We start from the raw sequence: 12772 nt of genomic DNA, 5'->3' as shown, positions 1-12772 counted from the left end.
TTGCATGTTTACTATTTCACTTGCAGTGTGCCTTGCTTCGTCAATGTCTGAAGAAAGCTTTTGAATTTCTGCTGGACAAAACCAGTTTAATGTTGGATAAAAATGGGTTAGAAAAGTCACTTCAGTTTATTAGGGACAGCTAATAGAAATAAGTGGTAGTGGGATTCTGGAGTTCCTTTTTCTCTTGCGATGTGGAGCTTCTTTGTGACTAAGGAAATGGCATTTAGAATATCAAAATGTTAACTTTTGAATAATATTAAGTTGTGAATCTTCTAGTACTAAGTGTGCTCATCTGGACTGTGAGATTGTAACAACAGCAAGGAAAACATTTTTGAGATTTGGAGCAGACATAAACGGTAAAGACAGGATGATTGAGCTACTGTGGATGTATATATCATGGTATCAGAAAACACTGACCAAACATGGCCTTTTGAGGAAAATTCTGAGAGGAGGCCCTTTTAATCAGAATAAGTCAGTAGACTTAAAGAGTAACATAATAATAATCAAAGTTGGTTTAGGCTGGTTTAACTTTCATTCCCTTGGTAGTGCTACAGTACTAGAAGTTCATGGGATCAGTGACTTCTGTATGCTTTTTAAAATTTGTAGCCAAAAAAGCCTTGAGTACAAGTTGTAGTTTAAAAACAAAAAAACCCTTCCAACTCAAGTAATGACTCAAGAAGTTTTCATCTTTTGATTGTGGATACAGTGCAACTGCACATTGCAGAGAGGGGGGGGATGGCAAGACAAGAAAGAGTTATGTGTTATTTTTCTGTTGGGGCCCGTTACAAGTCATAAGAATATTGGTGAACTAAAAGTTTGTCAGCTGCAAACTGAAACCAAAGTGTATTATCTGTGCTGGTAGTGCTTTTAGTACTTTAAGGTCATTTTTATTCAATGGTACACTCTATCCACAAGATATCCTGGTGAAATTGAAAAAGTCTTGCTGCAAATCGTGGAAGAATTCGGAATGTTTGATTATTTAATAGAAATACTTACAGATGGCATTGTGGAAGTATTGTGGGACTTCAGTGGGATCTCCTGTGTAGAGACAGGGGTAAAAATTCAGAGCTTCAAGTCCTTTGTTGCATCTGTTGAAATCTTAAACTTCTAAGGCCTGTTTCTTGAGCTGTTGGAACATGGTATAAATGTATACCTTTGGGGAAAACTTGCTCTTTTTGTGTGAGGGCTTGCAGATGGAAGTGGTAAAGTTCTTAGTAAAAGTTCTCTATGAATTGCATCCTCTGTTCACCAGCCTCATGATCTGATGTTCAATGTCTGTCATTAGGTGATTGATACATTTTTTGATATGTGCAGGTTTCTTAAACATGCACGTTTAGCAAGTCTAGAATGTGACGGGGGAGGGAGAACTTTTAAAACAAAAGTGCTGAGCTCTTGTTTTCCTGGGTATATAAGGAAGGGTTTAGGAAAGTGCTAAGGTTTTACCAAGTCTTCCTAATGTTTTGGAACAAACAGCATATGTGTACATAATCACCTAAAAATATATTTGAAAGTATTTTGATGGTGTTCGCTGTAGCTGTTTTTTGTATGTATGAAGTAAAGCCCTTCAGATACTGCCCTCATTCGTTTCTACAAAAGGGCTTGGTGGGCAGCTGAGATCTCCAGCCTGTTTCCCGAGAGCTGGCTTTCCACACAGGTGTGCTAGACTTGTTGAGGACCTTAGAAGAGGGGTGAGAGGCTGCCCCAGGGCAGGTGGGTGTGTAATGTCGAGCATGGCTTACCATGAGAAGGCTGAAAGAACTGACTATGGTCTTCCTGATACTGGTAGGGAGAGACTGAAAGATAACCAAGCCCAGAAGAAGGGACACAAGGGTGCATGTACACAAGTGTGGCCAAGGCATGGGCATGAAGTGTATAAAGCTGAGTTTGAGGACGTTTGGGCACAGGCATGATGTAAAAAAATATATACACAGAGAGTGGTGCCAGGTAAATAGACTAGGGCAATACACACTTATATCCACACTGCTCCCATCTGTGCTCATACCTGCTCCAAGTGTACTTTCCTTACAGTCTTTATTGCAGTTTGGTCCTTTTGATTCATTGTTGAAAAGCATTTCATATTGTCCTTACAAGTAACAGACTAGGGTTCACAGGGTGTCTGTCAAATGGGTGGTATTTCTGAAGCTTGTATTCACTTGATTCTTAGGTGCTGCCAAGTGGGCAGGAGGAATAAAAAATTTCCTGGCCTGATGATCTTCAGCTTCATCTACTTAAAAACCCCTAAAGCAAACATGCTGCTTTTCTCTATTGTTTTTTCTTCCTTAGTTTAAAATGCATTTTATTTGATGTAAAACATGAAAAAATAAAGTGTACTTTACCTGAATTCAGGTAAAGGGTGTTTTATTAGAGATTTTGCAAATCAAAAAAGAGATCACTTCTGAATTTACATATACACTTTATATTTTTATGTTCTTTAAGAGTATGTATCTCTTACATAAACATGTAAGATTCAGATATTTCTTACTACCTTTCACGTGTATTTTTTACATCTATAGCCTGTTAAATAAGTTTTCTTGTTAACTTGTTTGGGGGCTAAAAGGGGTACAGTTAAAAAGTACCAGAATAGAAATACTTTTTGCTGTTGCAGCATATTATGTTTTTGCTGTTACTGCTGCTTGCAGCAGCAAAAGCTTACACGAAACTTTTTCAGTTGTTTGCAGTCAGAAGAAGCAGCATTTGCAACATGCATGCTGGTCTTTGATTTTCTCCTTAGTTATAAACCTGGTGCTGTTCACTCTCTGTCACTGTGATTTAGATTTGATAACGCTAGAGAAAAGCATTGATAGAAGTAGATGTGAGCTAATTAAAGTCCCTCTTAAAATGGTTGAGTGACTTCTGTAGAAAAACAAAATGTAGGGGATATATTATCACTTCAGTTACTGTGGGCAGGCTGTAAGCGCTTAATACACCAAGTCAGTCACGACTGTTGGGTTTTCTTTTTCTGGGTAGGGTACAGGGCGTTAAGTAGAAATCATAGTTGGTATCAGAGCGTCATAACCTGTGGTTATGGCAGGCAATGGGATGTAGGAATGGGTTACCCTTCAGAGAGGGTAGGTCTCTATTTATCTGAACACTTCCCCCTCTTCCCTGAGGACCTTGGTTTCAAAGTGTGGTTCGTGAAATGTGCCCAAGAAGGGGAAGATGTTCATGTTTTAACCAGAGGAACTGCTTCACTTTCATGGTGGTGCTGAAAGGTTGTGGGGAACGTAGAGGCAAGCCCAAGAGCAACAGCGCAGCCTGTATATATGCTAAAATGATAAGTTAGTCTTTATAATGCTTATGTATTTAATAATAGCAGTTTCAATGCTATTACTGTTTTGGTCGAATATGTGAAGGTGTTTCCTCCTTTATGCTCCCTTTCCTGGACAATCTGAAGTATTATACTAGGTCTTCTGGAAACTGTTTCATCCTGACACATTTTTACTTTACTGTGTGACTTTCTCATCTTGCCTGGAGATGTGTAGCTGCCACCTTGTTTTAGAGGGGTTGGAAGAGACCAGAATGGTAAACCTTGGATATTCTGTAATCCAAGGAATTCTCCAGTAAGCACTAGGTTATCTTTATAGCTGTGCTTGGGCATAACTTCACAGAGAAACTATCCAAATTTTAAATACAGGTTCTACTTGGCAAGGAAGATGTTAAGAAAAAGATACTTATGGGCCACTTTTGAGTAGGACTCTTGCTGCTCTGCCTGTCATTTTCCCACCTCTGGTGTAGACTGTATAGCATAAACCCTGCAGAACTAATGTGGTAAAACTCAAGTTGGTATGTTTCTGGCATGTCTAGTGCTTGATAACTGAGCATACAGCTAAAGGAAACCTAATTTCTGTGGTCAGCGAAGGCAGGCCTGAACTAGACAAGCTGTCAACATGAGGAATATGGATTTGCCAGTCAGTACCTAATTGTCCCGCCCTTTCTCTGTGTCCTGACAGCCAGAGCTAGTTAAGACTTGCCAGAATGGTGAGTCTTCAACCAGTCTACATGGCAATGATGGAGGCTGGAGAGTCTGACTACAGTTGTGTCATATTTAAGACCTGCCCTGCTAGCATTAGGAGCAATCTCACGCTGCTGTCTAAGGCAGTATATATTGCAAAGTAATGCGTAGCAAAAAAGCGTTAATAAAATGTTTGTCTTGTGGAGCATCACAGTTACATCAGCAGTTACAAACAATCCATGTGGTAGCTGTTGCAGTTTCTTAGTGGAAAGTGAATTTGCAGCATACATGCTTCATTATCATAGGGGTGGCAGTTGTCTGATCAACACTGTCAATTCTGATTGATGGACAGTAACTAGAGAGTTCTCTTACAGGACAAGTTAGTTGTTTTTTTTGAGCTGTGAACAAACCATTGGTGCTTATTGCACTGACTAATACTCCACAAGCTTAGTAATATTTCTCACTTTTATGTAAGCATGACACAGTGTTGCTACATATGGTTACTGTAAAATACAATGGTATTTGCTTTTTGGATAGCCACATTAGTATCATTCATATTCTGTAATCTGTGTTACTCCACAGAGCACCTGACCAGAAAATAAATAATTCTACTACTGGTACTGTAGCTGTGCTGAGACTTAATTAAGGAACTCTGTGTTTTGTATAGCATGTTTCTACTCTTCCACGTAGAGTAATGGGGTGATACTTTCAGCTCTGCCGAATCAACGATGATCAGACTCTTGCATTACTGGCTATGGGCATTAAGATTGGTTTTAATCACTTCCACTGCACTGTTAGGATGTTGCTGGCATCAAAATTACAGCAGTTTTGATTCAGAGCTTTTCTGAAAACTTTGGATCAGAAAGTCTTAACTTTTTAATAGTTGCGCGTAATTTTTAAAGACGGTCTCCACTAGCAGACACAGAGCAGGAGGATTTAATATACCCTTGGAATAGTCTGTTCTATACTAAGACTTGTGTAAGAAATAAAATGGTATTGCAGCAGCACTTCAATAAAACATGAACTTTTTTTAGTGCAAACTGATTTTTTAATTGTGAAGTTGTGTCTTGCTAAGAAGGCGTTAATAATACTTTGTCTTCCATACATTTTAATCTGTGGTTTGTATAGAAGTATAGCAAAAGAAACGGACAAGATTCCTATTGGGTCTGTTTGCAAAACAGACTTCTTTCATTTTCATCTGGTGTGATACCATTCCCTTTATTGCAGAGAAGGTTGTTGATAACACTTGTTTTATAAGTGTTATAAGATACCAGTTGTCACCTTGCCTGAAATATTTTTCGATTAGTAATTATTTTCATAAAGACATACACCATCTTTAAGACAGCCGTTCCACAGAAGAGGGAAGGAATCATCATTCACAATAAAGGAGAAGAAATGATTGGTAAAACAGACTTTGGAAAGAATTATGTGTGTGAGCAGTTTTGAGGATGTTTCTGGACTTCACTTACTACAGGAAAAAATACTGTACAGCTGTACTGTTGTTGTATGTAGGTGCTCGTATTTGGTTGCCATTCCGGAGGTGGTGCTGGTTCCTGTTTACTCTGGAGCTTTTACTGGTATGTGAGCTTTGCAGATGGGCAATGTCTGAGAAGATTTATGTTATTCCAGAAAAGCCACAGCTTGCTTCACGCAGAGGGAGCACTGGGACAGGCCTAATGCTGAAAGTGTTGATGAGACAAGTTGAGAATTGCAGGGACAAAGCAATGTATGGAGACATGATGCAGAAACTTACCAAATTATTTGTTTGGAGGATAGTCAAGATGAGTAGTTTGTTCATAATAATCCTGAGGGATGATGAATCCTCTAATTAACCTTTGCAAGGAAGAATCGTGGAGGCATTTCTACCTGTGATGGCTTTTAACACCTTGGGGACTCTGCTTTTGGGAAGGATACAAAGTCAAAACCTGTGATCTCTGGGGCAGCAGGTAGAGCTGCTTCCAGAAACCATGCTGTAGTCTGTCTTACTTTAAAAGAACTTTGTTTGCAGGTTGCAGTTGTAACTTTTCCAAGTGAAGGTAATACTGTAACAGGACTGCAGTTGCTGCAAATGAGAATATTCAGTAATGATTTATCTAATGTGTATAAATATCTTGGAGCGGTCTGTATTTTGGAGCCAGTGGGAACTGACTGAGCACTGGCTCTACTGTTACGCAACTTGGTTCAACAAAATTTAAATAAAGTGTGATTACAGTAGATCTTTTTTAAAGTATGAAAAAGCCCAGGGAGTCTGGAAGGGAAAATGAAAGTAATCCCGGAAAAAAAGAACTTTTTTGTTTGTTTGGTGCTGCTGTTTAAATTTCATGAAGTTAGCCAGTCATGTTGCATACTTCGCTGCTCTTGCTTCTTTCTCCTTAAAGCTCAATATTAGCTCAAGTTACTGCTCTGCTAGGGAAGCAATACTCAGCTACTTTTAGTGCTTAAGTACAGTTGATTGTGGTTCAATCCTTGTTGAAGCAACAGAAAGATTCTCCTCCTTAACCTCCCTCCCTGCCACTAACCCTGGCTGGATTAATCCTACACGCTGTCCATCTTGCCACTTCACCTAACAGGCCTGGTTTGAGATACCTTTCTGTGCTTTGGGCTGCAGGGAATGATCTTGGCTCTAAACATGGAAGCAGCTGTGAAACGCAGGCAGCCTCACTTTTAATTTTTCAAATTTTGGTGATAGCATGTTTAGAAGTTTAAGTTTGAACTCCAGGCAGGTGAGATTTTTACACTCCATAAACGGTTTCTCAATGTTTTTGTTTGTTGGCTTTTACTGATAATGCAAAAGCATATTTTTCCTCCTGGGTAACCTGTTGAGCTGCAAATTATTTTAACTCCTCAGAGTTCCAGAAGAATCCCTGTTTTGCTGTAATAAGCTACGATCTTTAGGAGTGTCCTGCATTGTGATATTGCATGTTAATAGCATTGATTAACTGTCAAGCAATGGGAATTGATGAGCAAATGTCCATTGTAAAATGAAATGGTATCAGTGAAGACTGTACCATGCGGCTGGTTAGGGAGGTGACGAGCCCAGTAGTCGCTGGTAGGAGTATTAATGTGAGCTCCAGGTTTTTTCGCATGATTAAAACAGGCCATCTGTTCTTTGTTAAATGTTTACAAAAACAGCTTTTCTCTAAAAGATTTAAAGAGATGTGGGTCTAGTAAACACACCAGTATTTTTGAGCACCTTTTTCACCTTATTTCAGATAATACCAAAAATAATTCTGCTGCAATTTCAAATAGGATGAATACCTATTTTTGTTTAATCTTCACTGTTTTCTTTTCCTTGGAAGATTAAATTCTGTACCAACATGCTAAATTATAGCTTTGTTATTATGAAAAGCAGCAGGAGAAGCAATTTCTGTGAATTATGCAGAAAAATGTTTCACTCTTTTGGTCAAAATTTGTAATATACATTTTTTTTAATTTCATAAATGGAAAATGGGATCTTCCATTAGAAATTGTGACCCTGTAACTAGAGTTAATCCTTTGTCGATGTAAAGAAGTAGAACTATTTGCAATAATTCCCTGGGGTAGGCTTAATCTAATATTTGCTAGTGAAAGCCCATTCTTCCTTTTATCTGTTTTTAAGGAAGCACAGACAACTGGTCTGGGGTAAGAAAATGCATCTTTCAAGCTGCTTTCGATCTCTTCTTTTCACTAGGTTTGTGTTGCTCCTACACAGCTTCACACTAGGGAGCAATGTGGGGTTGTCAGTTAGGGATAAACTGTTTTAGCATATTGCAAAAGTGTAGGCACAGACTTCCTAGAAAAATAAAGTTAATCAGACCCATTTCTTCGAAAAAGTGCTACAATTTAAAAGATCACATATAAGTGAATTACAAAATGTGCCAAACTGTAATGGGAATGGCATGTGGCAAAAGTATTTTCAAGTAAAAGGAAATATAACCAAAGCCTAATTAAGGCACAGTTGGCTTTTGTAGCTTAATGTTTGAGGGACTGTGAATGATACGAAACAAAATTTTAATATTTTAATTTGTATGCTTGGTAATGCACATAACTTGGTACTGTTGGTAAAGGTGAGTTTTGTTTGAATACTTAGTTCATGCATAAGATTTAAGTCTAATACATAGTCTTGAGTTGTTTCAGAGCACGAGAAGGACTCTTCCGGCTAAGCTTTTTGAGGTAGTAAGAATCTGAATTTTCATAGGATGACATCTTCCAGAGGCTGAATACTACAGTGTGTGCTACAACGATTGCTGCCATTCTCAGTGCTTTAGCTTCTGTCCACAAACTACAAATGTCAAATCATGAAGGGCAGAGATTGCTGTTGTGGAGACTTGGAAAGCTGTCTGCATGCTGACTGTGCTGGAAGTTGTTGAGATTTCTAAACCAACCAGCCAACCAAAACCCCCGCAAGTGTTAGAAAGGAAACAAGGATTTATTTATTTTTTTTAATTGGATTTAAAAAGTAATGAGATATAGTGAAGCATATATAAAACTTAATAGTGATTTCAGTGGCAGGGTTTGTATGACTAATTGAAGATGCAAACTTGAAAATTTTATAGAATTAAATTTACATGGCATTACTGGATTTCTTGTGGGTTTCAGTGTTTGTTGGCTCAGCTGTTTCACATGTCAAGAGGAATTAAACTACCAGTTCTGATTTGTTCTAAAAAGTTTTTAGATAGTTGTAAAAGTTTCGCTTAATATGGCAAACAAATACTGTAGTGCCAAACACAAGCTACTTGTTCAGTACAAATTTTACAAATCATAAAAAAAAAACTTAGCTTTCTTATGGTGTGCACAGCAAGTGAAGAGTATTTATAGTATTGTGGTGGACAGGGCAGTGAAGGCATTGATGAAACTTGCACTCAGGGTCTCTGAAAAATGTGGGCTGCATGAGATGTGACATACCAGATAATACAGAAATATACTGACTATCAGAAATGTAATTTAAAAGTACTGCTCTGAAAATCTGTGGATAAGAAGTACTTCCAGGTGACCTGTCTAATACTTCCTGTCTTCTCCTACCCAAAATTAAGTGTTAGTACAAGTATGTAATTGTACAAGGTACAAAGAAGATAGCTTTGTTCTGTGTTGCAGAAAAAATCTGAGACAACCAGAATTCAAAACCAAGGAAAAGATTTTAAAATACTTCTATGTAATGCATAATTGGACTGCAGAACGCATTGGTGCCACTGACTTCCTGGGATCGGTGTTTTCTATACAGATACCCCAGTCTTTGTGAACTTCCCAGAGTGAAGACATGTTATGGTGACTAGAGATTTCTAGCAGAGGTGTTGGTTCATACTTCAGGATGCTTAACATGAGATTGCCTTGATTTGGAGCTGATTGATATGGTGCTAACGCAACAGGTGCATTAGGTTTGCATTATAGCTGAATTTCCACTACAGCTAAGACCCATTACATTAAAATCAACCTTAATAAACAGGTAAAGGACAGAAACATGCAGAAGTCACCCTGAAAGTTCTTGGTTAAGCCAAGTAAACCTGTCCTGGAGTCTCTTCCATGAAGAACTGTAACTTCTGGCTTGTACCATTCAAGCCTCTCCCAAAGAGCAATAAAGAGTTGTCTTTTTCTTTAAAACCTTGCTGCTTCTGTTGTTTGTGTAGCTTCTAAATACATTAGTTTATTCAAGCAGAGTGGGGGTTTTGCTACTGTGAAGAAATGCAGAAAATAAGACTGCACTGGTTCAGTTTGTTTATGTTCAGAAAATAATATTAATAGATTTAGAAAAATACATATGCATTCACTTTCTCATGTAATGATATTAAGAATTTTATTTACTAAATCTTAAGTGCACTGCTTTCTTAGATCTAGGTGTCTAAAGTGTACATCTCTGCACATCAGTTCCCCTTATGCTCAGGGGTTGGGTTTGTAGTCACTCATTTGCATGCGTGCCACTACAAAGTGCAGTTTGAATAAAAAGCAGAGAAAAGGAAATGTGAATAAGCAGTGCCTAAGTGTGTGTAATGCTATTCCTAGGAGTGAAATTCTGATTTGCTCTAATTCTAATTCTAAATTTCTTCTCTCCAGTTCAATGAATCAAACACCTTGAACAGCTAGACTTCATGACCATGGCTAATGCAGAACTCTTCTACCTAGAATCATCCCAGCTTAATTGTTAGGGAAGAAAAAAGAAGAAACAGAGAGAGAGAGGGTGTGGGAGATGGTTTGACCATATCTGTGGTTGTAAGAAACGCATCAGTACAGTGTTATGCTATTACTTTTCTTCCTGAAAAGCACTGTCATGTGGCATTCATAGCCACAGGCAGGCAGAGAGGAGAAGCAGATTAGAGCTTCAATATGCTTCAGAGTCATGGTAGAGCTTGGACCTTTTTCATTGCAGATTCATGGATCTTTGTGCAGAATAGAACCATTAAGAAAAAAAAAGTTGCAAATATAACCAATATGTTTAGATCAGGTATTTGACATTTGTGTAATTGTACCCAAGTTTTCATGTACTTTGTAAGTCTGGTGTAATCCTGATAACACTGTAGAAACTTCAAATAGACTGTTCTTTTCAGGTTCACAAATGCTTAAGGTAATTCTCTGTCCAATCTGTAGCAGGAACAAACCTGTTTCACAAGTAGGAAGCTGTGGATTTTTGACACAAAATGTTGCGTTATATTACATTTTAAAGTGGTTTTAATCCTTCATGTGCTGATTCAAAATACCTCCTGTCACAGCTGTACCAATGTATATTGTCTTTATTATTTTTTTATAAATGCAGCCTGTGAATAGACTGTATTTTCCTTTGCATGTCTAGAAACAAACTGCCAGTGCAACTGAATAATTTGTAACAAGTTATTCATTCTACTACCTAACTACTATTCATTCTGTTTTGAGATATTTGAAATAACAGTTGTTTTCCTTTTGCATCTGAATCTTGAAGACTAAATATTTAGTATGGTTCCACTTTACACGCAAGCTTTATAATGATTTTACTCTTGCTATATCAAGAATTTCTGGTAATTTTGCATGTTTTAACTGCAGAAAGCTTTGGGGTTTACTCTTTTACTGTACAATGTTTCAGACACGCTACTGGGTTAAACTTCTGCTTAGTATTTTCTCTGTCTGCGATCAATTGCTCCAAAAGAGTAAAGTTGTAGAAATCAAAGTTGCAAATCTCCAATTCTATTTCTGTTTGTCTCTCCCAGCATTCTCCGTCGGAACCCTTTTTAGAGAAACCAGTGCCGGATATGACTCAGGTTAGTGGACCGAATACCCAGCTTGTGAAAAGCGATGATTATCTGCCAGCAATTGAGCCGCAGCCACAGCAAAAGAAAAAGAAAAAGAAAAACAATCACATTGCTGCAGAAGGTCCCAGTAAAGGTTTTGGTAAGGAAGACTTCCCTGGGGGACTTGACAGCCAGAATCTAAGCAGAAACTCAGTGGATTGCTCCCAAGAAGAGAAGAAGAAAAAGAAAAAGCCCAAGACAAAAAAAGAACCGAAGGATCCTAAAGAACCCAAGGAAAAGAAGGAACCCAAGACCCCCAAAGTCCCTAAGACCCCAAAAGAGCCAAAGGAAAAGAAAGCAAAAAATACAACGCCAAAACCCAAGACCAGCAAAAAGACAAGGTAAGTCAGGAAACTTCTATATGTGAGCAGAAAAAAAATGTGTTTGTGGGATTTCTAGAGCATCTGTGCTAAATGGTGTGGGTGGAGAGGAAATCTTGTTTTGTCGTTTGCCTTCTACCATCATGTTTTTGAGGAGCTTGGGCACATATCTCTTGTTTGGCTTTCCTCTTTATGGCTTCACGGTTATTTTAAACAAGCTGGAAAGGCAGAAGGTTAATTTTTCTCTGAAGGCATAAAATTTTCTGGATGTGTTAGATATCTGAACTAACTCTCTGCTAATGCTTATCTGTCCTTCTGTGTGGTTTGTGTACTGAGAAATTAAATTGGTTCAACATTAATGTATGTTTGACCAAATCCAGAGATGGAGGCTTGGAGTAGACAAGTTTGATGATACTTTTCTCTCTACAGTAGTAAGGTACTTCACATTTTTACATGTTGCACAACCCTTACAGACACTATTTTCAACCAACACAACCCATGAGCTATAAGCTCTGCTGTTCAAAAGGCATTTTTATATGAATACTGATGTATCCTTGCTGCAGGCATTATATTCATTTTGTGTTTTATGTAAAGACAGTTTTCCTAGCAGAAACTCGTTATGGATAAACCAGATGCTTCAACTCTGTTTCTTACCTGTTCTCACTCAGCATGTCCCTTTATCAGGATAGGCTTAAAATGCTACAGAGCAGTATGAGAAAGAACAAACTGCTGTTACACATGAGTAAATATGTCGTAGATAATAACACAGATTCTTTCCTTACCCCTCAACTCCCTAAACACCATGATTATAAATGCTTACTTGAAAGAAATCTGAGAGGAAAAAGACATTAAAGCTCAATTTTTTTTTTTCTTTTTTCATTTGTACCTAGAATTTCTTACAACTGTTCTGAATTTGTTCCAAACATCTGAATCTGTTTTTCAAGATGTGGCTAGCATTATAAAATATAACTTCCAGATGGAAGCACAGCCAGACTTGGTTAATCCAAATCACTTTGCAAAATCCATTTGCATTAGGGTTTAAAAATTGTGGTTAATGAATCAGCTTTGCATATATGCTACAAGACTTACTCTTGGGTAGGTCTGATACAGCTATATGACTAAGCAAGGCATGGACATTAAGATGTTACTTGTTCCTGTAGCAAGAAAGAGAAGTTTCTGTACTAGCAGAGACGACCCTTCCTGAAGAACGTGAAACACTGCCTAGTAAAATCAAATGTTGTCCTGAACAAGGTATAGTAACTGGTCAG

At 38.0% G+C, this 12772-nt stretch overlaps 1 protein-coding gene across 3 annotated transcripts in view; it reads left to right on the top strand.

Moving 5' to 3' along the window:
* CHD7 (chromodomain helicase DNA binding protein 7) overlaps positions 1 to 12772 on the top strand; it is an 89401-nt gene that overhangs the window by 19454 nt on the left and 57175 nt on the right. For 2 of the 3 annotated variants that reach the window (XM_005152518.4, XM_031052060.2), the window contains exon 2: positions 11104 to 11525. In XM_005152518.4, the coding sequence (XP_005152575.2) occupies positions 11104 to 11525 (422 nt within the window). The remainder of the gene's footprint in view (positions 1 to 11103; positions 11526 to 12772) is intronic. The other variant, XM_031052061.2, reaches the window with a different exon arrangement.

The sequence above is a fragment of the Melopsittacus undulatus genome, chromosome 1, assembly GCF_012275295.1.
Source record: "Melopsittacus undulatus isolate bMelUnd1 chromosome 1, bMelUnd1.mat.Z, whole genome shotgun sequence".
In the NCBI taxonomy this organism is placed as follows: domain Eukaryota; kingdom Metazoa; phylum Chordata; class Aves; order Psittaciformes; family Psittaculidae; genus Melopsittacus; species Melopsittacus undulatus.
Note: the sequence above shows the minus strand (reverse complement) of the source record. Positions and strands in the feature narration are given on the sequence as shown.